The sequence below is a fragment of the Clupea harengus genome, chromosome 23 (assembly GCF_900700415.2).
Source record: "Clupea harengus chromosome 23, Ch_v2.0.2, whole genome shotgun sequence".
In the NCBI taxonomy this organism is placed as follows: Eukaryota; Metazoa; Chordata; class Actinopteri; order Clupeiformes; family Clupeidae; genus Clupea; species Clupea harengus.
In genome coordinates this window covers 8,020,864-8,047,713 of record NC_045174.1, presented here as the reverse complement: position 1 = coordinate 8,047,713, position 26,850 = coordinate 8,020,864, and the positions used below count along the sequence as shown (strand labels likewise).

General features: G+C 44.3%; 1 protein-coding gene across 1 annotated transcript; it reads right to left on the bottom strand.

Moving 5' to 3' along the window:
• Nucleotides 1–6,859: 6,859 nt before the first annotated feature.
• On the bottom strand, nucleotides 6,860–23,174 carry cpn1 (carboxypeptidase N, polypeptide 1). Its single transcript, XM_012814676.3, has 9 exons — nucleotides 22,784–23,174; nucleotides 18,588–18,784; nucleotides 15,872–16,027; nucleotides 10,399–10,575; nucleotides 10,119–10,230; nucleotides 9,600–9,739; nucleotides 8,781–8,880; nucleotides 8,398–8,516; nucleotides 6,860–7,840 (listed from the first exon to the last, which is right to left on the bottom strand). The coding sequence occupies exons 1-9, from the start codon at nucleotides 23,028–23,030 to the stop codon at nucleotides 7,721–7,723; spliced, it is 1,368 nt and encodes a 455-aa protein (XP_012670130.1). The 5' UTR covers nucleotides 23,031–23,174; the 3' UTR covers nucleotides 6,860–7,720.
• Nucleotides 23,175–26,850: the final 3,676 nt, after the last annotated feature.

Here is a 26,850-nt window from a genome sequence, read left to right as displayed (position 1 = left end):
AAATAACCGCGCTCACTGACAACAGTGTCTGAGGAGAGCAGGGAAGGGAGTGCTTAGCCACAGTACTTCGGTGTTTATAACGCGTTTATTAACGTTTTGTTGTCAGCCGACAGCAGACAGTGTTTGTGCATTAAGTTATAGAATCAGCATGAGAAGGATTAGGTGTACTTTTTTAGATTTCAATTGAGAGAACCAACTGCGAGAAAAGGATACGATGTTAGCTGTTATGGTCTATGGCAACCTTAATGGCAAATAGGTCACTGCTAGCCATGGTGAAAGCAAAGGCTGTCATAGGAATGGTGGCACATTGTCACAGAGGCAATGTAAAGCGTGCCCTGACTTGTTAAATTGTACTACAGCATGTTATAAATGCTAATTGGGTGTCAGTGTGTAAATTAATCAGCCTAAAATGCATGGCTAAGCTAATTGGGTGTCAGTGTATAAATGAATCAGCCTCAAATGCATGGCTAAGCTAATAGGGTTTCAGTGTGTAAATTAATCAGCCTAAACCTCTTACAAAGGAAACAAACAATAAATAAATACAGTTAAAATGTTTCAAACTTTGGAATAAATAAAAAGGTTGCACATTTCTATCAACAGGGAAGCAGTTTAGCCTGCTGTTAAAGTTTATCCATTGTTTTTGGACATTGCTTCATCTCTGATCTTTTGTGATTTTTCCTGAATCGGAACTGGCAATTAAAAAAAAGCACCAACTGTAGTTAAGCTGTAGGCCTAGTTAAAGGATGCAGGCAGCTTAGTCTGTAAATGTGTACAGGTAATGTCCTGGCAAGTGCAGTTTGACTGAACTAAAACATGACACATGATCACTAATATATATTGTGCCCCATTTTTTGAGGTTTTGGGAAAGTGCAGTGCAGTGCATTAGTCTGTGGAAAAATAGCGCAATGATGAGTGCAATATTATGCGCTAAATGTAATCCGCTCTTGGTACAAATGCTTTAGTCGCATATACAACACAGAGAACTCTACCTTTCAGACCATTATAATGGCTTCTCAAATAGAGCGAAACTGATGTCCTCTGTTGGTGTTTACTATGTGTCATAGAGTGGCCATGCTCTGCGGCTTCTGGAGAGGGGTTGGGCTACAATCCATTTCTTTCCAGTGGGGAGATTCAATACAGACCCAAACCCATTCTTCATGCTTGTGTTCTTCCAGAGGAACAAATAGAAGGAACCCTTTTTTCATTTATTTTCAAGCATAGATCCGTTCTTTTAGTCACTATGAATTACAATGCTAATGGGAGAGCCACTCCACTGTAGCTGCGGGGTTAAGTCTGTTCCCAATTACAGGGGATTTCTATTCATATTCTTCCTGTGTGTTTGTGCCAAAGATGAACCAGGGGAAATTAATCAAACTACCCTGAAAGTTCATTTCAAATGCAGAAACTGGGCAGAAATATGTGGAAACCTTCTCCACTGTTCGACAAAGAGAGAGAGAGACTTGAGAAATTTGGGACATGCTTTCATAGTTGTTAGCTTCTTTTGATGAAACTGAGCTGGAATCTATTCCTTTCCAGTCCAGCAGGGCGATGTGAGGCTGAAACTGATACTGAAAGGTATGAGGGCCTGTTTATGCTGTGTCTGCATTAATCTGGACTTCCTCGTGCTGGACAACAATAGAAGGAAACCGTGAGGAAGGCTCTTTTTTTAGGGATGAGATGACAGCAAAGAAAAAGTCACCTTTTCAACTGAACATTCTTTTATTCGTTTTTCTTTTTTTGGGGGGCATATTTCTCAAAACTCTTAAAACTACATGTTCACTCTCAACACCATCTAGTCACTTGTGCACATCATAACAGCAATTTCTCATTCTTTTAAACAATTTGCTATTTATTTAGTACAGACATGCACAGGAGTATGTAAAATAGTGTACCTTCAAAACATCTAGGTATCTATACACAAATGGTCAAACCAATTATTATTAGCTGAGCATATATTTCAGTATTTTTGGAATATCTGCTAAATTACATCTCATTTGAACCTTCATTGCTTTACTATTGATGATGAGGCTTGATTTAATTTTGTAAAAGGCAGGAAATGTGTGGAAAGCCTGAGTGGATGTGCCAGGCAATGCAGTAACAGTGTATGGCACTATATCAGACACCAGTGTGTTCAGTCATATTTTCATCATTTGGCTTTAAAGCTAGAAAGACAGAAAACAGAAAGGTGCCTATGTGTGTGTGTGCGTGTGTGTGTGTGCGTGTGTGTACATGTGTGTGTGTGTGTTTGGGAGGGGATGCTTAGAATGCCTTTGCCATATCTTGCACCTGAGAGTTGACTATCCTGTTCGTAAACAATGACACAAAGACTTTTCATACTGGTTGCACTGACATATTCATTGATTTCATTTTTTTACGTTTGTGGCATAAACTAAGGTTTTTGAGCAAGTTACAGGCTTTTGCTGTTTGGAAATGTTAAGGATGATTCAACAAAATATACCAAAGCAACGGAAAATTAAAAAAAAAAAACAAAAAAAAAAAAAAAAAACATATATCTCCTCCCTGTCATTATCAATCAATCACACATCTGTTTATATACTATTGAAAGTCTTCTCTCTCTCTCTCTCTCTCTGTCTCTCTTTCTCTCCTCTCTCTCTCTCTTGCTCACATCTCAGCACTGTCGTCATATACTGTAAATGAGCAGCATGACTTCTGCGTGATAACACTGAAGTCACAATCACTGGTCAGTCAGACCCTGTCCCCTCCTTGCCCACATGTTTTCTGAAAGCCCTCCTCTGTCAGTGCCTGGCAATAAACGCTAAGCTGAGTCAATATCCTGTTCGTGTGGGGGCAGGGGTTATCGTACTAGCTTGGATAATACAGCCTGTATTTGTTGTTTGTAGAATGCCCCCACAGGCCTCGTCATGTCACTCTACTCTCTCTACGCTACTCGCCCCTCTGCCCACGGCGCATTCGTTGAGAACTCTCCAGGTCACACAAGTGATGAATGGCCCGTGTTGTGCGCTCCTACGCTGCCATTTTTGTACAACAAAGAAGGCATGTGAGCGCTGGACCCTCTTTTGTCATCATCGCCGGGGTTGTGTGGCCACCGGGTCCATTCTCATCCACTGTTTGAAGTTGAGAGCTTTGTCTGGGTTTTTAGGCACCAGTGGCATTATTCGGGTGTATCAATGGAGGATAAATAATGCGGTTTAGACACGGAGAGGCTGCTGGAAAAGTACACTGTTCTGCTCTGACAAGAAGGGGCATTAACACAGTTGTTGAAACTCATGTTTAATCAGACATTGGATATTGTTTAAGTATTTGAAGAGGATTGTGGTGATTCTTTCAGCATCCTAATGCATCAGTTTTATCACTGTCAGCGTCTTTAATGGTGACAGATCAGGATATGAATCCATTACTAGTTGCTAAATATAGGAACTTGAAAAAACAACATAAAAAGATAGCACTTACATGATGTGCCTCACTGAAATATTAAGAGTGAATAAAATAATTATTGAATTGTACATTTGCTCATACAGCAACCAGCAACATTTTTTTTCATCTAAAGATCATTATGTTGCCAATTAATATAGTCATTCAAAAATGAGTATGATTGCCTATAATAATGAAATCCTATTGCAGAAATGAAGCATATCAGTTTCCATTTGGAATCAGAACTACATAGTAAGCAAGAGAGATCCTGCAAGAACTCCGGAACTGGAATAGCACTTGGAACCTTTTTTTAAAGACCAGAAGGATGCTACCACATGACACAGGGTCAACGACTAACCTTCAGCTTCTGAGAGTGTGTTCACCCTGGGTCATGGCCTTTCCGAGGCATGGCTTTTCCTTTCCTGTTTGTCACTGAGGGTAGTTGTTTTCTTTGCATTCTATTTAACTGTGCTTGTGATTCATGGCTTGAAGGGAAACAAGAGAAAAATACAGTAAGCTGTCAAGGAAGCCATATATCACCGGCAAGCATTTCCTCACAAGGCTTACTCTTAGCACAATGGGTTTGATACTGGAGGACGTTCAGTAAAGCCACTGAGAGGAATAGACAGACACAGAGCTCAAGCATGCAAGACTATAATTTACATGCACCACATAAGATCTCACTCACACAACTAGGAATAAATAATGTTAGCAAAATAAAACTTGTGTGTGTAATAATGAGTACAATTCCCACAAGATAAGCAATCTTAGTCAGTTAAGTAAGAAGAAAAAGAATATTGCCGGGGGAACTGCATGTTGTGGGGATAGAAACTAAATGAAAAATGAATTGTGAATGTTCCCTTTGAGCATTCTTTGTAGGTCAGACTTAAATTAAACAGCTTACTCATCAAAGCCTTTCTGGTGGGGTGAGGTAGGGGGTCCAGGTGGTATTTTTAAGAAGGACGATAGCGACATCTAGTGTTCATAGAGAGGTTATGAGAGAGACAACAATGAGTGATTGAGTGGCAAATAATCACCACCGGGGCTTCAGGACATTTGCCATTTTACACCTTTTATTTCCCATCACACCACTGCTCATACGCCTATTGAACTTCATTGTAAATGCAGGCATATGGTAGTTGTTAACAAATAATTTGTATTTTCAGGTGCAGTGTGCAGGATTTAGTGGAATCTATTAACAGAAATGGAATATAGTTTTCATAATATTTTATTCGTTTTTGTGTGTGTGTAAAATCACCTGTAACTGTGTAGCCTATCTTTGTGCTTCGGTTAGCTTAGAATGAGCCCTTCATATCTACGGGTCCTCTTCCACGGTGTTTGCCATGATTCTACAGTAGCCAAGAACAGACAAACCATGGCTTTAGAGAGAGCAAGCTTAAATTTGGTGGCGCCATTTGGAAGACGAAGAACAAGAAAGAAGAATCAGTGGTTGCTGGTGCTGGTTAACCGTTTTGTGTTGAGAGAAGTTTGAGAACCCAAATGGAGGATCGTACTTATTTTTTAGCACAAGAAAAAGCAAAGGATTGTGAACCCTCATTGTCAAAGAAGTGAAATCGGGACAGGCAACAGCAGAAAACAAGGGTAAACATTGGTGTGACCTTTCATAGATGGAAATCGCTGATGAGGGGCAACTGTTTCCAGAGTGACGCTGAACATTCTCCTGCATGCTTGGAAAGGAAAGGGTGAGGGAGGGGTATTTGCAATTTGCAACCTCACCACTAGATGCCACTAAATCCTACACACTGAACCTTCACAGATGAGGTTAAATGAAAACATTAGTGTAATATTTGGTTTGCTTCTCCTGATATTCCACAAGCTATGCAGGATGTGGTTTAAGGAAAATCCAAGCCCTGTCGGTGGGGCAAAAAAATTAACTTGATCCAGTAGTACTATTCATCCAATCCTGACACATGGAGGTGCCTAACATGGATCTTCCAATAACCTTTCATGACTGGAAATACGTACATGCAACTGACCAGTTGGTGGCACTAGATATCTTCAAGCAAAGACAGATTTGTTAAGGTACAGCATAATACTGCCCCAACCATATTTGTTATTCATGTGTGACATATGTTTGTATAAAAAAAAGAGAAATTAAACACATTAATTACAGCTAGTTTAGATTTGTAGTCAAACTTCGTGTGAGAGCTGAGGGGAACCTCTCTCTTTGATAAATCATGACTGGTTGATCTACTTAATTGATTGCACAGTCCGGATATGTTAGCACAAGTGGACAGAATGAGAATAGACCAAAACACTTAAATGCTGTGTAAACACAACAGATATGATTCAAAATATTTGCCAAATACATATCGATACACCGTTTGAAAGCCGCCAGGACTCCGACATTTAGGTTCCACAACTAACTGCTGCCTAAGTGGCCTGATACCAGCATGTACTAAAATAGACCAGTCAGCAGGACATTTTCCTGCGTGTATTTACTGAGACGTGTCTTAATATAACATCCGACTTCCTCCTCTTACTTCCGTTCTCCTGTGATATCCAAACAATACAGCGGAGACTGGAAATAGATGTGCACGGTTATGTTATGTAAGCAGAAAATTCATAAGAGCATCTGTACTACTGTGCAGCTGAGGAGTGGAGTATTGTATCAGGTTGATGAGTTGATTTTTGTCTTCTTTTTCTTCTTTCTTTTCTTCTTCCCCTCTATCTGATACCTGCTCCTGTTGTTCTTTGTCCTCCTCCCATCTTCCCTGTCTCCTAATTCTACGTCTTTCCCCGGCTTGCCTGAAGCCGATGTCCCCCTTCGAGCCAAAATTGGCCCCAAATGACTTCTTGTTAAAATGGGAGGTTTTCGCTCGAGTCTGTTACTTGGGTGTTTAAGCCTCAAGTGTCTGCAAAGCGCCTTGAAACATTGTTCATGGTTAACAGTCCAACAGACTTAAAGTGGAACAGATTTAGATTACTGTTGGTCTCCGATCTGTCATCGTCACAGTAGTGTAATGCTGTTGTGAAGCTCAGTGGTGGATACTCTGCCCTGAGGAAGACCTATTGTTTTAAGGAAAAGATTATTGCAAAGCTCAGCCAACCTCAGCATACATTTTATGATGACACACGGACATTTGGGACTGTACTGTCGCTGAGAGGCAGCTGTGAGGTGACCTTACTTAGCATTACTGAAAGGCTGGATAAAACACAAGTAAAGCATTACCTCTTAATGATTAATGTTTCTAAATACTAATACCAAAGGTCATGGTTCGTTCATGAATCTTAATGTGATGAACAATGATAAGGACGATACCATTGTCAATAAACCATGAAATGTAGCATTTGGAATTACTTTTGGGTTCATGAATAGCAAAGGTCAGGGATAGTTCATGTTAGATAATGCATTTATGGTAACCGAGCCGTCATGTAATTATTTCTTGCAGCTGTAATATCCACTGTTCAGAAGATTGGATGCATATGTAAACACTGACAGCAGTAACTGTATGTAATATATATTTTCTTTACTTACACAGACAAAACAATTTCAAAATGTTGAAAATGCCATCACTAGGAACATTTTGTTGATCGATCGCTAATGCACAGAAGAACAGCACCATTTGAGAATGTATGGGGGTTAAAAAAAAAAAAAAACTCAAAAAGGTTGAGGCATGCGATGAAGGTTTTTACATTCACATTAAGTGCTCAACTTTGATGAGACTTCAAGTACTGCTCAGATTAACTGAGTGATGGCCGCCGAGGACCCCTGGGTTGGATGTCTCCAGCTCTACTCACCACAATGTTCCACTAAAACTGAGGAAAGGTCTGGAAAGTTTGCTAAGATTGAACTGAAATACACCCAGCTACATTTTAATTACACATTCTAAAGGAAAATGTAAGTGAAATAGCTTTGAGGAAAATGTTTCCTGTTTTGTTCGTCAGTCCAGGCTAAATGAATCCACTTCAGTACAGTAAGATGTCAAATAATTAAAAGAAAAAGAGTTTTAGTTTGAGTTTTAAGACACAGGGCTGTCTGTGTGGCACATTTACAAAAGAACAGTTTGTTTTCCTGACCATAGCTCGAATTTCCTCTTTCTCTCTCTTCCCTTTCTTCCTTATTTGTTTCCACCCAAACTGCATGGCACATACACTCATGAGTAACACATAAATATCGAAAGATTTAACAAAATACACTGATAAAAAGACCTGCCATACTTACACAAATAAACTGAGGTTTGGAATAAAACAATAAAATATATAAAATAATCAACCCCCCAAAATTGTGGGCATATAAAGAGTGTGAGTTTATGAGAAAAAACAGAGTCCATGTCTTTTAAGTCCATGTCTTTTTTTCCCTAACTCATCGAGGGCCAGGATTGGATAGGGACACTTTGGTTGTAGATGGAGCTTTTTTGTTGCTGTGTTGGCTCTTCAGATTCTGGTTGATCGCTTTGGGTGCTGCTTTCAGAGAGAAGTTCAACTGTAACAACAGAGAGAGAAATATGGGAGAGAGACAGAGACGGGTTAGTGTATTAGCGATGGCAGTCAGAGACACAATTACACACACACACACACACACACACACACACACACACACACACACACACACACACACACACACTCACCCCTCATCTTTAATCAAAAGACACACAAAGAAATACAAAGACACACACACACACACCCAGCTATCCACCCTTACACACACATACGCAGACACGCAAATACACACACATGCATACGTACACACACACACTCGGCCACCTAACTATCCACCCTTACATACACACACACACACACACACACACTCACCCACCGAACTATCCACCATTACATACACACACATGCTAATACACACACACACACACACACATGCGCACACACACACGCACAAACACACATGCACACACACACACACACACACGCACACAATGGGAGAGAGATAAAGAGAGGCGGGTGCCAAGAGGGAGACGTGTGAAGTGTGAGAAGTGTCTAATGAGCTCCCAGGCCTCCTGGTGAGACCCATCTGTGCTGGCTTACCACTATGGCCTCGGCTGGACCCACTGTCACTTGCTTGGTGGAGGCCTGGTGGCCGGGGGCGGACACCGTCAACGTGTACGTGCCCGGCAACAGCAGTCGGAAGTAGTCCCCATCCGCACCTGACAAAGACAGACAAATATAAGAGGTGTAGAAGAGACAGAGACAGAGAGAGAGATAGACAGAGGGAGAGAAAGATAGAGAGGAGGGTTGAGAAAGAAAGGAGAAGGAGGAGTGAGAGGTGAAATACGTTTTATCCGGGAAAACAACCAAATAAAGAGCTCAGTAGCAGACAACAGATTTGCTTGAAATACTTGATTTTATACTCTTCTATTGAGGTCTAATGCTTTTGTTTTTCTCACTCATAACACATTTAGGAAACGCACCACTAGTCATGTCATGGTTTATGCCCGCCACGGCAACCTCCGCATCTCTGATGGGGTTGTTGTTCTCATCATAGACCATGCCTTTGACCCCATGATGCACCTGGAGTCCAACACAAACAAGGAAGAAATCCTTTAAATATCAAGTCGATATACAAATATGGCTTTTCATCAGTCTCTCTCTTTTGGAGTGCAAACAATAGACCTGGCTGAGGCACTGACCGAGAGCTTGATTAAAGAAATTGTAGAGTATGACTGAACAAAATTACACAGCTACAAAATCAAGGTCTACTGGTATTTTTTTTCCTCCTCTAAGAAAGCACAAGTAGGTCTGTACATAGTAGACATACAATTCTGTTCTTTTTCAAAGCGTCCAGTCTGAACACAAAGGCCCTTGCATCGGGCTTCAAGAAAACAAAGGAGGTATGGATCTGTTTACTTGGTGGCATGGTGTTACATGTTCACCAAAGCCTTACCGATTACATACAGAATACTGGGCCTTTTCTTGCCTCCTGCCATAAGAACGCAGGGCTCTGTTTGATGCAGGCACAGTAGTTTGGTTATCACCTTGGTCTGGTTATGTTTTAGAAGTAAAGGCAGAACAGACAAGGCTGTTTGAACATGAAGCCCACACTTGAGGATCACCTTTTAAGATGATCAAAGATTGTACTGTACCCTTTGTGTGACACTGAAAGTCTCAGACACTTGATACATCACGTTCAAAAGTCACCATCAATTCTTAGCTGCTTGCTTTTTGCGGTTGGGAATAACCTCCCAGCGCTGCTGTTATTGTACATGAAAGACAGTAGGGGGAGCTGTTACCTGCTCCAGGTAGGAGATTAGGGCCTCCCTGTTGCCGATCCACTCCCTGTGCAGAGCGGACGCCGGGGGGAACTTATCACAGCTCAGCTCCAGTGTGATCTCAAAGCAGTTACTATAGAGGTAGTTAAAGTCCTGCATTCCTGTTGAAACACGCACAGTTTGTGTCAATCATCAACATTGGGGGGGTATTTTTTTCCCCGGAATGACTTCACAACATAGCAAATATTTGATCTATACTTCACAGTTGCTGGATTACAACCATTATGAAGATACAAGATGTCCCAATGAGATGTTACACCAATGAAGGCGTTTGCTTTGCAAAAACAGTGTTAGGGTTTGATATTTAGCTACAATAGTTTTATTTTTCAAATAGTTTATTACAGACTTAAATGAATGTGAGTTTATGTGACTGGGGGCATGGTGAGAGTAAATAGATGCTGTTTAATTTAACCCTATTTGTCTGTGATTAATACCTATGTGTCCATCTATAGAGCCCTATAAGCACAGATGGGCTCTCACCTTTGGAGAGGGAGTACCAGCGTGCCCCGTTGGTAATCCCTTCATCAAAGTAGTCCCCACAGTTCCAGCCTTTGTGCATCCAGCTGTGGGCATAGGAGTAGGTTCTTGCCAGCTACACACCCACACACACACAGACACACACATGCACATTCATGTGTGCGTGCGCACACACACACACAGACAGACGGACAAATAAATGCACATGAGATCACGTTACCCAAACATTCACAAAGCCATATGTCATTATAGTGTAGAGTTTATTTTCGTTCACACGCAGCACCTTTTTGAAGATCTTGTCGTCTGGGGTGGCGGAGTATGTGGTCTTGCCCCTGATACGGGCCTCCCGGGATTTGTCGAAGGGGTAGTTGGCCACCACAGCGCCCCCGTGGAGGTTCGCCGACAGAATGAAGTTGTAGTTCTGCATCCACTTGATCACCGACATAGTCTCTGGCTCCACCTCAAGGGAAAGCGCAAATGGAACACTGGTGTCTATTATCAAAATTCTGTATTTATGCAACAATTAGTCATGTATGCATTCAGCTCAACAATGCATTATATTTGCATCAAAATCCTAGGGTTAAAAGGGCATTTTAAGCCGAGCTGAACCATGGGCAGATTTTCCTGAGTAAAGTTTGGAGTGTGTTGTTGACTCCTGTGCGTATGTGGTCTGTAAGATGAAGTTCTCACTTTTGGGAGTTTATGAATTCTCACATAGTTGTGAAGTTTTAGCATCGTTGTGAGTTTCTATCCATAAACTTGTACCTCTCACTCTCTCCCTCTCTCTCCTTCTCTCTCTCTCTCTCTCTCTCTCTCTGTCTCTCTCACCCCCTCTCTCTCTCTCTCTCTCATCCCTCTCTCTTTCCCTGTCTGTCTCTTCTGTCTATGCACCCATTTCCACCCCTCCTCTGTCCTCTCCTTCTGTATCCAACATTTGCTTCTTCAAAAGGAAAAAGGGGCTGCTCTGTATCTGTGAGTGTGTGTGTGTGTGTGTGTGTGTGTGTGTGTGTGTGTGTGTGTGTGTGTGTGTGTATGTGTGCACGTGTGCACGTGTGCATAAGTGTTTGTGTGTGTAAGTGTGTGTGTGTGTGTGTGTGTGTTAATCAGAGCAGTGACGTCAGACGTTCTGTCAAAAAGCTTGTGAGGGAAAAACAAACCCTTTAACTTTTTGCTTCAGCGCGCCAACACAAATCACTCGCAGTCAGCCACTATCCATTCAGAAGCCCAGCTTAGATGACGCCACAGACGGGCGTCTGTGTGTGTTCAGGAGGTGCTCTAGGTGGGGATATTTATTATGCATTGCTCTGTGTGTACGGCCAGGCTTCCTCTCTCTCATCTGGAGCTTCAGGTTTCAAGCCTCACGCAGATGTGCCGGCCCACCGACCAGCCCACCCCAGCCCAGCCCAGCCCAGCCCAGCCCAGCCCAGCCCAGCCCAGCCCAGCCCAGCCCAGCCCAGCCCAAGAGAAGCCTGGATTGGCTGTGCCTCCCTCTGCCTCTTCTCTCCACGACTCTCTTTCTGTCTCTCTCACACTGTTACACAGCAGCATCACAGTGTGTGTGTGTCTGTCTGTCTGTCTGTCTGTCTGTCTGTCTGTCTGTCTGTCAGGAACTGTCTTTTTTCATTGTTCCATGCAATCAAATGCAACCCCCCTCTCTTTCTCTGTCTTTCCTCTGTTTCTCTGTTTCTGTCTCTTTCTCTCCCTCACAGTCACCTGCAGGAAAAGAATAAACCTCCTCCTTATCACTTTTCCCCTACTCACTGTGCTGCCAATGTTGGCCTGCGGATCTCTCTCTCTCTCCCTCTCTCCCCTTGCTCTTTCTCTCTCTCTCTTTCCCCTTGCTCTCTCTCTTCCTCTCTATCTCTCTTGCCCTTTATTTCTCTCTCTCTCCCCCTCTTTCCCTTTGTCCCACTCCCCTCCACTCTCTCTCCATGCTGCTGTTAGAGAGAGAGAGAGAGAGAGAGAGAGCGAGAGAGAGAGAGAGAGAGAGAGGGAGTGAGTGAACACTGAGGCTCTGGGAGTGTGTTGAAATGTGAAGAGTGAGTGAGTGTGTGTGTGTGAGTGTGTTGAAATGTGAAGCGTGAGTGTGTGTGTGTGTGTGTGTGTGTGTGTGTGTGTTGAAATGTGAAGCGTGAGTGTGTGTGTGTGTGTGTGTGTGTGTGTGTGTGTGTGTGTGTGTGTGAGTGTGTTGAAATTTGAAGCGTGAGTACTGGCCCTCCAGCTGCACTGCTTTTGCGTGGCGGCCCCGGGGGAAACTCCGATGGCAGCCGACGGCCCCCGTTTTTTTTTTTTTTTCACAGAGGCCCTGATAAGGAGTAGGGTGAAAATACGAGCCAGACCATCACAGTGCGTCTGAAAGCAATCTGCTTAACTCAGGGCACAAGAGAGAGGGAGCGAGAGAGAGAGAGAGAGAGAGAGAGAGAGAGAGAGAGAGAGAAAGAAGGAAAGAAAGAAAGAAAGAAAGAAAGAGAGCGAGAGAGAGAGAGAGCGAGAGAGAGAGAGAGAGAGAGAGAGAGAGAGAGAGAGAGAGGGAGCAAGTCTGGAAGTGGTTGATAGTTCCACAAAATGGTTTCTTGGGGGGTCAAGCTGTTTTATGCTCTGTGCATTTTTCTATTATTGTTCATTTTCCCCCAGAAATTAGATACCAGGGATGTCAAGCGGTTTCGTGGCATTGCTCTATAGCAACGACAGCATAACATCTCCGTCTTCTGTGCATCATTGCGCAAGTTCGCTTTTGGCAGTCGAATAAACGCACCCCTGCCTACTTACGTTACTCCTGATGAAATAGCAAACAGACCTTGAGCTGAACTTCAAACTGTGTCCACGGCTTGTTCTATATGCTATCACACACATGTGGAACACTGCTCCTGCCAAAAGATTGGCTAACTCTGGACAGCGTTGGCTTGTCGAAACAAAGACTTAACTCAGGGATGGGACGGCACGAAAGATCACTTGATTACCTCAGTCCTCAAGACTGTCCTTATAGTTAGCACAGGTTAGCACTGATAACAGACTCAGTAAAGATACACTATGGATGTACATGTGCACATGTTGGATGTACAGAACAAACATACACAGGCAACTCCCACATGTGCAAACGTACACACACACCCATACACACCCACACACCCACACACACACACACACACACACACACACACACACACACACACACACACACACACACACACACACACACACACACACACACACACATTGAGCGTCTAAGAGCTTGGGTAAATGTTCTCTTGTTATCTTAACCGTATGAACCCCGGATCTAGTTATCTCAAACTAACAACAGATCACTATCTGCCCATGAAAACACGCTAGGCCTTGCTTCCAAAGCGGGCCGTCTGGATTTGTGGAAAATAACAAGACTAAATGAATATGCAGACAATGGCTGCACGAGCCTTTTCCCTTTGACACGAAGACAAACGTGGTTAGTGAAATGCTTTCTGTTCATTCTTTCTCTCGAGCCTATTTTTGGACCTCTGTCTACACTCCAGGTCTGGGCCAAAGAAAGAGCCTTAGCCTGATTCTGCCCACAGTTTAGACGTCTACAATCGACAGAAGGGCTTCTTTCTTCTACGACTAGTTGACCATGACCATCCCAAGATCAGTATCTGATGGAGATAATTTCCAAACACTGTTAATGACTTAAGAATATATGAATCAAGTGCCTTGTATTAATATATTCCTTGTATGAATCATGTGCTTATGAAAGCAGGAACATGGCTTTTCGGTGTGTGTGTAACTTAGAATATTAGGTGCCACTTGGTCTGCATATGTACAAGAGCAAGTTTAGACCAGAAGTCTTCTTTTCGTTTCACTGAAGCGTGATAGTTATATGGCAGTTTCCCATTTCTTTACACAGTCCTTTGCATTTTTGTTGAATACTGCAAGGTCTTTTGGGCTGCAAGGGTTAGGTAGTAGAGGGCAGACAAGGCAGTGCTCCATTGTATGGTCTGCTTGTCCACATTCACAGGTGGTTGGGCCAGTCTTGTAGCCCCATCTGACCAGAGCATCTTTGGATCGTCCCGTTCTTGTTCTAAGGCGGTTGAGTGTTTTCCATTGAGCCCATGATGCTTCTTGGCCAGGGGGTAGGTTTTCAGTGGGGGGTATTCCCAAGTCAGTTGGAGGTGGGTCATTCTCAAGTTTTTCCATCCAGAGTTGTATTCTGGTTTCTTCCCGAGACTTTGTTAGGGGCTGGAACTGGCTGAGAAAACTTTTTCTTGACTTTAGCCGTTGGGCTGGAGGGTGACATCCATGGAGGAGATGGCGTTCATCGCTAGTAGCTTTTGTTTTCTCGACTCGGCTGGCAACTTTCCGTCTAATATCAGCAGGTGCAATGCAAGCGAGGAGGTGCAGGTTGCTTGTGTTGGTGGGTTTCAAGCAGCCAGTGATCAGACGGCAGGTGTTGTTCAAGGCTGGGTCAAGTTTCTGGGCATGGGTTGACCTCTCCCAAACAGGGCATGCATATTCTGCAGAGGAATAGCACAGGGCCAGAGCAGTAGATTTTAATGTGTGTGCTGTGGCTCCCCATTTGGAGTTGGTCAGTTTCCGTAGGATGTTGTTTCAGCATTTTGTGTTTTTGATGTGTTCCTTAAAGGTGAGAGTACAATCCAGGGTTACTCCAAGGTAGACAGGGTGGGTACAGTGCTCAAGTGGTGTTCCAGACCATTTGATGTTAAGTGGTCGGTTGGCTTCACAGTTCCTGAGATGGAAGGAGCAGACCTGGGTCTTTGCAGGGTTGGCATGTAGGTGGTTGCGCTCGTAATAGAGGAGTAGCTCATATAGGGCTGTGGAGAGGTTTGCTTCTACTGCTTCAAACGAGTTCTCTTGGGATGTTACACAGAGATCGTCGGCATAGATGAAACGCTCAGTGTTCTGGTCCATTGGCTGGTCGTTGGTGTAGATGTTATATAGTAGTGGGGCCAGCACGCTACCTTGAGGTAGGCCATTTCGTTGTTGTCGCCAACGACTCTGCTTGTTATTCAGGACAACAAAGAAGCGCCTGTCTTTAAGGAGGGCTCCAATGAGGTCTGTGAGTGCCAGGTCTTTTGTCAGCTCCAAGATCTTTTTTAGGAGGAGGCGATGGTTCACAGTGTCATATGCGGCAGACAGATCAACAAAGACGGCTCCTGTGATAGAAGTCACGAACGAAGAAGTCCAGAAGTGATAAAAAGGGACGAACTGTGCTTCTTACGACCTTGTGCAAAACTTCCATCCTTGCCTCGGACGTCAGAGATCCACCACGTGGTTATCTCTGCTGAACGCTAAACTTCTGTCTATATAAACCTTGTGCAATGTGTTTAATATTTATTCACTTTCAGCCTTGTGCTGGGAGTGAGCCCGATTGCAATTGTTGTTGTTTGTCTAATAAATATACTTATATGCAGCTCCGGAGTCCTGAGGTAACTAGGGTGAATTTTCACCTATCAGTATCCAAGGAACAAATGCTTCTAGGATGACACCCATTGAGTGGGCCATGGACTTAAGAATGTATTATAGTGCAGTAAGAGGTTTGCTGTCAGCAGCATCTCTCCACAGGTCTCTGTGACGTATCCCATTCCTATGACTGTACCCAGACTAACCTCTGTCTGGAAACAGCACAGTAGTCAGATTGTGTGGATGTCTAGGTCTCTATTGCTCGTAGCTTGATTGTTCTCTTCTTTGTACGTCGCTTTGGATAAAAGCGTCTGCTAAATGACTAAATGTAAAGGTTAATGTAAATGTCTGTTTGTCTCGCTGCTCACCTGTTCTTCCCAGTTGTCGGGAAGTGGCAGGTGGTGGTTCCGTCCGTTGCTCTTCTCGTAGTAGTACAAAAGGGCGTTCAGATCCGGAAAGTTCCGGTTCAGGTCTACTTCTCTGGAGTTGCCTCGGCCCACCAGGTAGCCGTTAAACTCAGGACCCTGGTGATCACAGAACATCACAGCAAAGTTATAAATGGAAGTGGTTGGCAAACGCAATGCAAATATTCACAAACATACTACAAAAAATACAAAATCACACTCTTTGCTATATATATATATATATATATTTTTTTTTTTCACATAAATGTAATTAAGTGAGGGCACATTAGAATAAGACGTCCAAGCAAATTCAGGAGTGACTTGTAGGTGTGATCTCTCTGTCTGTGAGGGGTAGGTTGTTTGTGCCTGGATTGGATATGGAAAACACATGTTATATTAAAACCCATCCGCAAGAGCAGGAGCAGGAGCAGGAGCAGGAGGAGGAGGAAGAGGAGGAGAAGGAGGAGGTTGAGTGCCAAGCTGAGCTGCTGTTTGTCTGCAGAGGCCTGGATGCATACTGGAAGCCTGACCACACTCCTACCTTAGGGGCCGGCGCTGGTCACTGTAGGCGTCTGGAGGGGGGTGTACGTGAGGATGAATCAAAACCACCATGTGTTAGTGAGGACCTCAGCATGTATAATTAGTCTAGGGGAGAGAGGAGAGGAGTTTGTGGATGTGTGTGTGTGTGTGTGTGTCGAAGGGGGGAGGGGGGTGGTTGTGTGTGTGCATATGTGTGTGTGTGTGTGTGTGTGTGTGTGTGCGTGTGTGTGTGTGTGTGTGTGTGTGTGTGTGTGTGTGCGTGTCCATTTATGCAAGGGAAATAACTGTCAGTATGAATGACCTGGTGGCTGTTTACCGTAGGCCTACATCTGTAGGAATGTAATGTACTGTGTTTTTATGTGTTTTTAGTGTGTAGTTTTATGTGTTTTTATGTGTTTTATTGCAAACATATGTGTTTGCATGTGTGAGTGTGTGTGTGTGTGTGTGTGTGTGTGTGTGTGTGTGTGTGTGTGTGTGTGTGTGTGTGTGTGTGTGTGTGTGTGCCAAGGCTTTCATGTATGTGTAAATGCACGTTCACACACCGTAACTGAGGAGGTGGGAGTTCACACACCCTAACTGAGGAGGTGGGAGTTCACACACCCTAACTGAGGAGGTGGGAGTTCACACACCCTAACTGAGGAGGTGGGAGTGTACACACCCTAACTGAGGTGGTGGGAGTGTACACACCCTAACTGAGGTAGTGGGAGTGTACACAGTGTAACTGACGAGGTGGGAGTGAAGGAGAGAAAGCAGGGAGTAGTATAACTACAGAGAGCTGACGTTCCAACAGCCTCACAGACGCAGGAACAGAGCAGGGTAAGGTGAGAAGGGAAGAAGAAAGGATTAAAGCTGAGAGTTGAAACAAGGGAAGAGAAGACCTGACAGAGACAAAGACAGAGACGGAGACGGAGACGGAGACGGAGACGAAGACGGAGTGGAATAAATGGAGTGATAAGAATACACAAAGTAAAAGCGTGGAGAAGGGAAACAATGGAGGAGGAGATGAAGGAGCAGACAGTTATAGAGTTGGTCAGACGACTGGGCATAATGAATAGTGATGATAGTAGACAGTGATGGAGGGGAAAGATAACACATGGCAGAAACCGGACAGGAAGACAGAAATGAGGTTGTGGTGGACACCATGCGACTGTCCAAAACACAACACACAGTGGAGGGCCATGTTCAGTGTGCACAGTGAAGGAGATCAGGGAAAGATCCAGCACAGGATCATCACTGCTGTTGTTCTCCATTTTGTGGTCTTAGTTCAAATATTTAATGTTAATGGATTTTGTCTGTGAAGGTATCAGATCTCTTCATTGTTCTGTCAGTGCATGCATAAAGGAGTTGTGTGCTATGAGCTAGTGAAGTGTGAGTTAGTGTGTGTGTGTCTGTGCCTGTGTGTCTGTGTGTCTGTGCCTGTGTGTCTGTGTGTGTGTGTGTGTGTAACAGTGCTGGGTGGCTGGGGGAAGGGTGGAATTGAGAATACCAGATGGGCTCTTTAAAGCCAAATTGGTTTTATTTGAAGCCAATACTGGCGTCCAGTGTGGGTTTTTAAGCATGGTTTGGCTTTGTGAGCCATTTGGCTTTGCCCCCCCACAGACACATGCACACACTCACACACGTTGCTTTGAGATAAAAAAAAAACAAAGGCAGTTTTCTGGCTCTTCATGATAGCTTTGAAGGGATGAGAAGCAGGGAGTGCTTAAAGTGGGCTTACAAGGCCAGTCACATGCTCTGTGAAGATTACATCCATTCATGACTTTAAAAGCTTTGATAATAAAGTTTGAATTTATAAAAATGCTTGCTTTAATATATCAATTTGAGCACAGAGGGGTGTTTTTTGCAACTATCGGATACCATTTTTAGTCTATGTAATTAATTGAAAATACAATGCTAAAATTAATTTATACAAAAATGTATAATCTATTTCATGTTTTGATTGTCAGCTGTGAAGTTGTTACGATGATTCAAGGACAACAAGGACATCCTATATGCATATATATGAGCAACTCAGAAAGGGTTGGGTATAGGCCTGTGATGACAAATAGTTTTTTTAGATAAAATGAGATGAAATTAACATTGCTTGTGATGTGTAATTGTCATTTAGACTAGAGACGTCTTCACTGATTGGCCAGCGTACCTGCTGGGCGGCGACCTCGTAGCCATCGGGGTTCATGGAAGGCAGGATGTGGATGCGCGTGTCGTGGATGAGGCGCGTGACTCGCTCGTTGCCGGCGCGGTACTCCTCACACAGGAACTTAGCCAGCTGGATGAGCAGCTCTCGCCCCAGAACCTCGTTTCCGTGCATGTTGCCCACGTACTTGAACTCAGGCTCCACTACAACACACACACACACACACACACACACACACACACACACACACACAAACTATGATACATGCAATCGTGTGGTTTAACTATAATTAGACTTAACAAAGACATAGTGTTAAAGAGTCTGCAGAACTGTTAGGTATAAAAATCAGCGTATTCCAGCAGTAGGTCTAATTATAGCAGTGCTTTAGAAAGATGTTTTCCCCGACACACACACACACTAGGTGGGGTACAGTCAGGAAGGCCCAGGTCAAGAAGACACCGCACTGGGGTCACATCCTCTTTTAGCCCAAACGGAATACCCCCCCGCCCCCCCCCCTTCCGCCCCCGTTCGCCTTCTTCACTTCTTCTGCTGACACGACCTTTTCCAGGCCCTTCTGAGAATCTCATTTTAACGTTGTTTTCTTTCTCCCCCTCTCCGATGACCCTTGCGCAAAGTCTTGACTCTCACTATCAGTACTAGACCTGTAAGCCCCCCCAAGTGGCTGGTGTCATGTGACAGTGTGTGTAATATCACTTATGACCCATAATTCCCAGAAAAACAGAGTCAGTGTAAACATGCCAAATGTGAAACCGATCTACGCTTCAAAACAATCCCAAGTGCTTCCTGATGAATGAATTCCTAACGGTAATGACTGTTTAGCACCTTGAGGTTTGTGAAAGACACAGGGCAACACATGAGAGACCAGAGAGGATTAGAATACATTAAAGGCCTCGTTTAAAGGATGCTGTTTGATCCTGGTGGTTGTTTGTCACAGATTGATTGAATTACACGTTGCCGCATAATGGCTGTGATTGGCTCATGGTGCACTGATGCCGCTAATGAGATAATGTAAGGCAGCTGTCATCTTATCTGCACACACCAGATACTGTATACCACAGCTGAGACCAGACTTCAGCTGCACACACACACACACACACACACACACACACACACACACACACACTCGCACATGTGTCACATGTACAAAAACACACACACACACACAGCAGGGTATGCCCATTTACCGTGTCTGCATACACACACTTGAAAAACACCCACATGTTTAAATAAGCATGAACATGCAGACACTGACTAACATATGCGTGCACACGGGCATATTAACAATACTGTCTGGACGGAACATGAGGTTTCTAAGCTGTCAAGGCACACTACCCTGCAGAGAATGCTCATGTTTTTTTTTCTCTCTCTCTCTCTTTCTCATTCTCTCTCTCTTTCTTTCTCTCTCTCTTTCCCTCTCACTCTCTTTCCCTCTCTCTCTCCAGTAAACACATGAAATCAATACAGTAGTCTCAAGGCATCACCATCTGAGCTCAAAGAGCACACCTTTTTCATGGTCGAAACACTAAGACACAAGACTATAAACACATCGATCAGAATTGCAGAATTAATAAATAAGAGACATTGGTGTGCCAATATGCTATGGAACAATTAAACAATTAAACCTACAATATAAACACCAGAGGGGTGGATGAGGGGGACAAGCACCAAGAGGATGAGGATGAGAATGAAGAGGAAGACCAGGAGGACGAGGAAGAGAAATTGGTTCAGATTAAATTCATCATCATCGTTCATCATGTGCTCATATGACTATGATGAAGCTGGACAATGAGTGCAGCCAAACTTTCTAAGTGCATTCATTTTCAGTGGAATTTGCATTGCTGTAATTGCAAATATGTGTGTTGTACTATCCCAAACCAATTCCAAACCGGGGGGTGTGGTAGAAGTGTTTTAAAATGTTGTTCAGATGTGAGTGTAGTTTTGACGAAATGGTGAATTGTTTCAGCAATTCAGCAGATGTCTCAGCAATTGGGAATGCCAATGTCCCTACAAGACTGTGTTTCCATGGGACCCACACCACCATGTACTGCACATCAGGTACACACCTATTCATCTCAGCTGATGAGCTCAATTAAGTTTGCTAAAGGGAGAGACCTTTCCAGTGACACACACTGTTATTATGTAGGAGGCAGAACGGGACACCATGCTGTCAGAGGACCAAGTTTCCAGTCCCCACTTGGAAGATGAAAATCAATTGTGCATTTGGTTCCGAGTAGAAACTCCATCTGTCCTTACCCTCCATCACGCTCCATTGTTTTGGTGTCTTATAGAGAAATTAACTGCTTTGATCTACCCCTGATATTTTTTCAGCTGTGTGTTTTTGCAATGTGTGTGTGTGTCTGGGGGAGACGGGGGAGATGGAACAGAGGTTGTCCTGCCGAAGTGTGAACTGACACGCACAGAGCGACACATAAATCAGCAGGGCTTAACAGCCCTCGGTGGAAGCTGCTTCGCTGCCTGATGCAGACATGATGCAGTTGTTTATATGGGCACACACCGCGACAGAGTAGCGATCCCTCTGCATGCTTGCCTTGGCCGCTGGCACGCAACACCGCCGCCATGGCAGACGGCACCTCCGAGCAGCGAAGATCGGAGGCGCCGGGGCCGAGTCAGCGGAGGAGTGCGTTGGTGGAGGTCCAGCGGCGGTAATTGCCTCGCACTGATGCGCATCTGTCAGGCGGAGGTTAGGAGCTTAGGCGAACGGGTGAGAAAAATAAGCCCAGGGCTAGACGGTTATTTCTCTTTCCATCACTCGGTTTTCCTCACTTTTCTCTCTGGCACTCTCTCTTGTCTCTCTCTCTCTCTCTCAGACTGCCTGCCTTTTCTTCTCTCGTTCTATCTCAGTCTCTTTCTCTCTCCCTCACTCTCTCTCTCCTTTTCTCCTTCTTTCTCAGTCTCTTTTCCTCCCTCTCTCTCTCCCCCTCTCGTCCTTTCTCACTTTCTTTCTCTCTTCTCCCCTCCCTCCCCCTACCTCTCACAATTACTTTCTCTTCCTAACAGACTTCTCATGCTCTCTCTCTTCCTTAATTTCTCCGTGCCTCTAAGTACCAGATTCTGGGGGAGGTGTTTATACTCTGGGTCTGCAGCACTGAAAAACCCTCATACTCCGTTCCCCGGCATGAATCACCTTTATGTAAGCCAGCGTAGAGCCATCTCTGCCTGATAAATCACGCTGACACGCAACAGACTCGCAACCTTGCCGGGGCCCAACCAGGAGAAAACCTCACATCGCTTGCCAAACCCCTACGGTTTAACCCATCACACAGCCTAGCCAGCCAACAACTCCCAGTTCCCCCGGAAAAAAAAACAGACAAGCATCCTCAGAGAAATACTTTACCGCCATCCTACGCAATGTTGGGCTTGGGCAACCAGTAGTCACTCTCTCTCTATCTCTCTCTCTAACACACACACACACACATTATATGCAACTTACTGAATTGTTTGTTAGTGGGAGCAATGGTCTTCGAAGGTGCACACTTACACTAGCCTACTTTTTCACAGACACTATCAAACACCTTGTGTACTATGAAAAGACGTGTGTGGAAACAGCGAGGAAATGCTTTTCTGCGCTTCATATCCTTCATTACTGGGTGTCATAGCCTGTATGAATTCATCTGCCAGGTTAAAGTAGGGGGAAAAACCCTCTGAGAAAATCATTCTTACAGCCATGTCACCTAGTATACTCTAGCTAGTGTACTTTGCCTAGTATACTCTGTGTCTGCATTAGCCTACATGCACAAACAGCACAATGAGAGACTAACAAATAGCATTTGCTGTACTGTGAACGTCTTTTAAAATAGTATGTAAGGAACTGCCATGACTAATAGCTAATAGGTTCTCATAACTGAAAGCTGAATCGACACATGTAGATTACTTATAATAGTAATCTTGTAAGATATTATCTCTCCATAGTGGCACTATAGTTACACAGGAACCACAACAGCAGGCTATGGACAGCAAATAATGCATGTGATCTCATTGATATCCTATCAATATCAATATAAACTATATATTATAAATCTTTCTTTTAGTACAGATGCTTTGCTGCGTGCCACATTCCAAAGCATGAGATACATTTGAGGAGTTCCAGTGAATCCCACACAGCGGTAGAATAACCGACTGTACGGAGCTCCAGGAGGGACCTGGCATTGGTGAGGACTTACGTGCTTCATGGATGCCCGGGTTGTCACTGATCTCCAGCACATAGAGGTGGCGTCCCTGCGCGCTGCGGCCGATGCTGTAGATGCGCGTGACGTAGGGACACTCGCTCTGCACGGCGAACAGCGCCCGCACCATCTCCTCGTAGCGGTGGTGCTGGAAGTCGGCCGTGCGCGCCGCCAGCGTCCCCGGACAGGACAGCAGCAGCAGGGGCAGCAGCAGGGGCAGCAGCAGGGCTGGGATCCGGGTCATGGTGTTCCTCGACTGCTCCACCGACACACAAAAGTCACTTAGTCTCTTTCCCTCTCTCTCGGAGCCTCCGCTCTCTTTCCCTCACTCACTCACTCACGCACTCACTCTCTACTCTCTCCTCACTCTTTCTCTCTCTCTCTCTCTCCCCTCTCTCCTCTCTCTCTACTCTCTCCTCACTCTTTCTCTCTCTCTCCCTTCCCTTGTCTTTCTGTGACTGCCTCTGCTCACTCACACACGCTCTCTATTTGTTTCTGTCTCCCACCCTCTCTCGTGTCACACACACACGCAGACACACACACACACACACACACACACAGACACTCTCTCTCTTTCCTCTCCCCCTCTGCCTCCTGCCTGCCCTTCTGCAGACCTGTCTCCTCCCTCTAGACCTCCTCACACTTGCGCACACACACACACAAACACACACACAGACACGCAAACACACACACACACACTCACACACTGGCAGACACACACACTCCACACTCACAGGAGAGCAAGTAAGGACAGCCCCCTCTTTCTCTCTTCCTCTCCCTCTGTCAATCCACACTCTTTGTTTCTCTGTCAGTCTCTCTCTCCCCCTCTTCCACACACACACACACACACACATACATTGTGTCATTCCCTGGAAGTGCTAGTTGCTTTATTGGCAGGACAAATGTGTCCTAATGTTACATTCTAATAACAGGGGTTTGTCTGCTTGGGTGTATTTCTGTCTTTGCCTTCCCCACTGGCCATCTCTTTCACTTTCCCTTATTTTACCCCCACCCCACCCCACCCCTACCCCCTACCCACCCCCGAATTTCCTGGCAGCTGTTGAAGTGAAATGAATAGCATGAATATAAAAATGACTTGGGTTAACGTGGGTTGAACAAAAAAAACATTTGAAAGGGGTTGGAGATTTTAGCTGTGATTTCATCACCTATGGAGGAGGTCTTTGTTTTAATGTTACATCTGGTTTGATTCCTCTCAGTCACACACACACACACACACACACACACACACACACACACACACACACACACACACACACACACACACACACACACACACACACACACACACACACACACACACACAGAGGCTCATGTGTTATCTGCGGTGTAAACACAAGAGGAACCCCAGAGGTTAGAGTTTCTCCACAACCCTCTGTGAAGTCAGCCTGTAGGGACCAAAGGTTCTCAGGAAAAAGAGTGAAAGCGAAAAAGAGAGAGGGGTGGGGGGGGGGAGCTATGATTCCTGGCAAGCCCCCCCCCCCTCACACACACACAAACACACACACTCCCCATACTTTACCATACTTTACTTTACCAGGAGCTGTTGTCACTCAAAGCTGACTGGGAAAGGGAGGGGGCAGGTGGGTCCCAAGGAGGGGGAGGGGCTAGGCTACTGATCACACCACCTGGGACGGTTTGTCACCCCTCAAGTTGCAAACAAATACACGCACACACACACACACACACCCACACACACACACACAGACACACACACACGCACACAAAGAATGAGTCCAACTAAATCAGGGAAATCTATTAATGACATCATTCCTAGTCAACCATGGCCCACCTTCCTGTGCTCTTAAGTCACAGGCAGGCAGGCTCTCTCTCTTTTACACACACACAAACACACACACTCATAAATGCATTTACGAATAGGACAGACACACACACACACACACACACACACACACACACACACACACACACACACACACACACACACACACACACACACACACAAATGAGTTCACTCGGTCAGCTCTGTTAGATGAGTACAGAGAGTGGGGCCCTCTTATCTTGTTTTGCCTGCTGACGTTGTTGATAGCACTGCACTTTGATCAGACACTTTGATACGGATATTTCAGTAATGGCAGGTCATGCATGTTACCATACACTAACAGATGTAGGACAAGTATGACAAGTGTGTGTGGGAGAGAGACAGAGTGAGTGAGACAAAGACATAGAGAGACGGAGAGAGAGAGAAAAACAGAACCTACAGGAAAAATATCAGAATGAGATGGAAGCATGTAAATACTGGGTTTAAAGCTACTTTGAATGATACAATTACTTATATCCTTCAGTTCACCTAAAAACATTGGAAAGGCACACTGATTTGTATTGAAGGCTATCATTTTCACCGATTTGTCGCAGAAGTGGTCAGAAGGTAATGTTCTCTGTGTTAGTGCTCCCTCTGGCGACAAGCTTGTGTAGATGCATATACTTGCGAGTTGAAATGCTTCCGTGGGGAGTGATTAAATTAGTAGAAAAAAAGAATGGTTCGATTGAAACTAACAGACATACGTGGCAAAACTGACCACAAAAAAAGACTTGCTATCCAGAAAAGTGACATTCCCCAACAGTGGCGTCTCTGACACGGAAACAGGACACAATAAACCCACAGGCGGTAGCCAACTCAATTAAATGAAACTACACACCGACCTTGCATAATGAATCCAAGCACAAACGCCTCATCAATTAAATCATAAATTCACACATTAACGTAATGCGGCACAGTACCACCAACCAGTAGCACCAACCAGTATACAATTATAGTGGTCTGCAACTGTAATAACATGTCCAAAGCAACATTTCACTGCAGGGAAACCCAATGCTTTCCGTGCCTTAACCCACAGCCAAAATAAGGCACAATGCAATAGTGCAACCAGTGGCGTTCATTGCTTTAAAATAAATGATGCACGACGAGCTTTCATCTGGGCAAAGTCCACCAATCCTTGAATTAATTCAAATTGATTTTCAATTGATAGTAAGTGCATTAAACCTCTGTTGCCCTATGGGGTGGAAATGTCTTAATCCTTTTCAACGTTGAAAAGTTTCTGTCTGACTGAAGTGGTCATTGGCGTAGTGATTATGATTTTTAGCAGTGCCATGTTTTTATCTTGAAACATTCTAGACTTTTCTCGCATTTTTGGTCCCTTTTTTAGACTGAATGATATTAAACTCCTTGGACTTGTGTGGTTCCCAAACGTTAAATATCTCGTTTTGCTGTAATGGCAAGGTACTAACTTTTATTGCCGACTTAATTCATTATATTGTCTTGCAATATAATATATTTACCTACAGGAAACAATTTGGATTGATGGAGATGATTGATGTTAAGGTCCCATTACCATTCAGTCCTTATGGGCCATTAAAGGCTTGCAAAGTCCCATACCCAGACAGATTACAACTGGGATACATGCTGGAAATGAGGGGAGAAAAGGAATTCAGTGTTAAACGGTTATGCAACTAAATGGAAACTAACAGAACCACAAACGGTGCCTGGTTTGGCAGAAGCCCCTGAAATGATGCTATTTCATTTCGTAACTTCAAACCATCTACACTAGATGGCGACAAAACCTCAAGCACCACGAATATCAGGTGGGATGTGTGAATATGGGGTCTGTTTGTGTCTGAAGCTAGACACTTATTCTCAGATAGCTGTTATCGAAGATATGTTTCCTAGTCACGACCGTATCGATGGGTATATGACCCGTTATTACAAATATTCTTTTAAGACAATTCTTCAGGGGTTAACGTTCTTCGTCTTATGTCCATTCCCCAGGCTACGCATCAAACCGACACTTTTTTTTAGAAAAACCTTTTAATGTACAAGTGTTTCATTTTTCTTGGCCGTTTAGTGTGTGTTTATAGCATATGTGCGTGTGTATGTGTGTGTGTGTGTGTGTGTGTGTGTGGGAGTGGGGGTGGTGGGTTGAGAGGGGAGGGGGGGGGGGGTGGGTTGAGAGGGGAGTATTTGTAAACGTTTGGCACATTCCTCATTATGTTTCCCCTAGACATCACGAAAAGCCCTCCCCTCTCTT

Coding starts and splice junctions, on each gene's coding strand:
- cpn1 (XM_012814676.3), bottom strand. CDS start 23,030: ATGACCCGGATCCCAGCCCTGCTGCTGCCCCTGCTGCTGCCCCTGCTG. Junction 18,785..22,783: donor CCCGGGCATCCATGAAGCAC/GTAAGTCCTCAC, acceptor TGTGTGTTGTAG/TGGAGCCTGAGTTCAAGTAC. Junction 9,740..10,118: donor CTGGTACTCCCTCTCCAAAG/GTGAGAGCCCAT, acceptor GTGTTTCAACAG/GAATGCAGGACTTTAACTAC.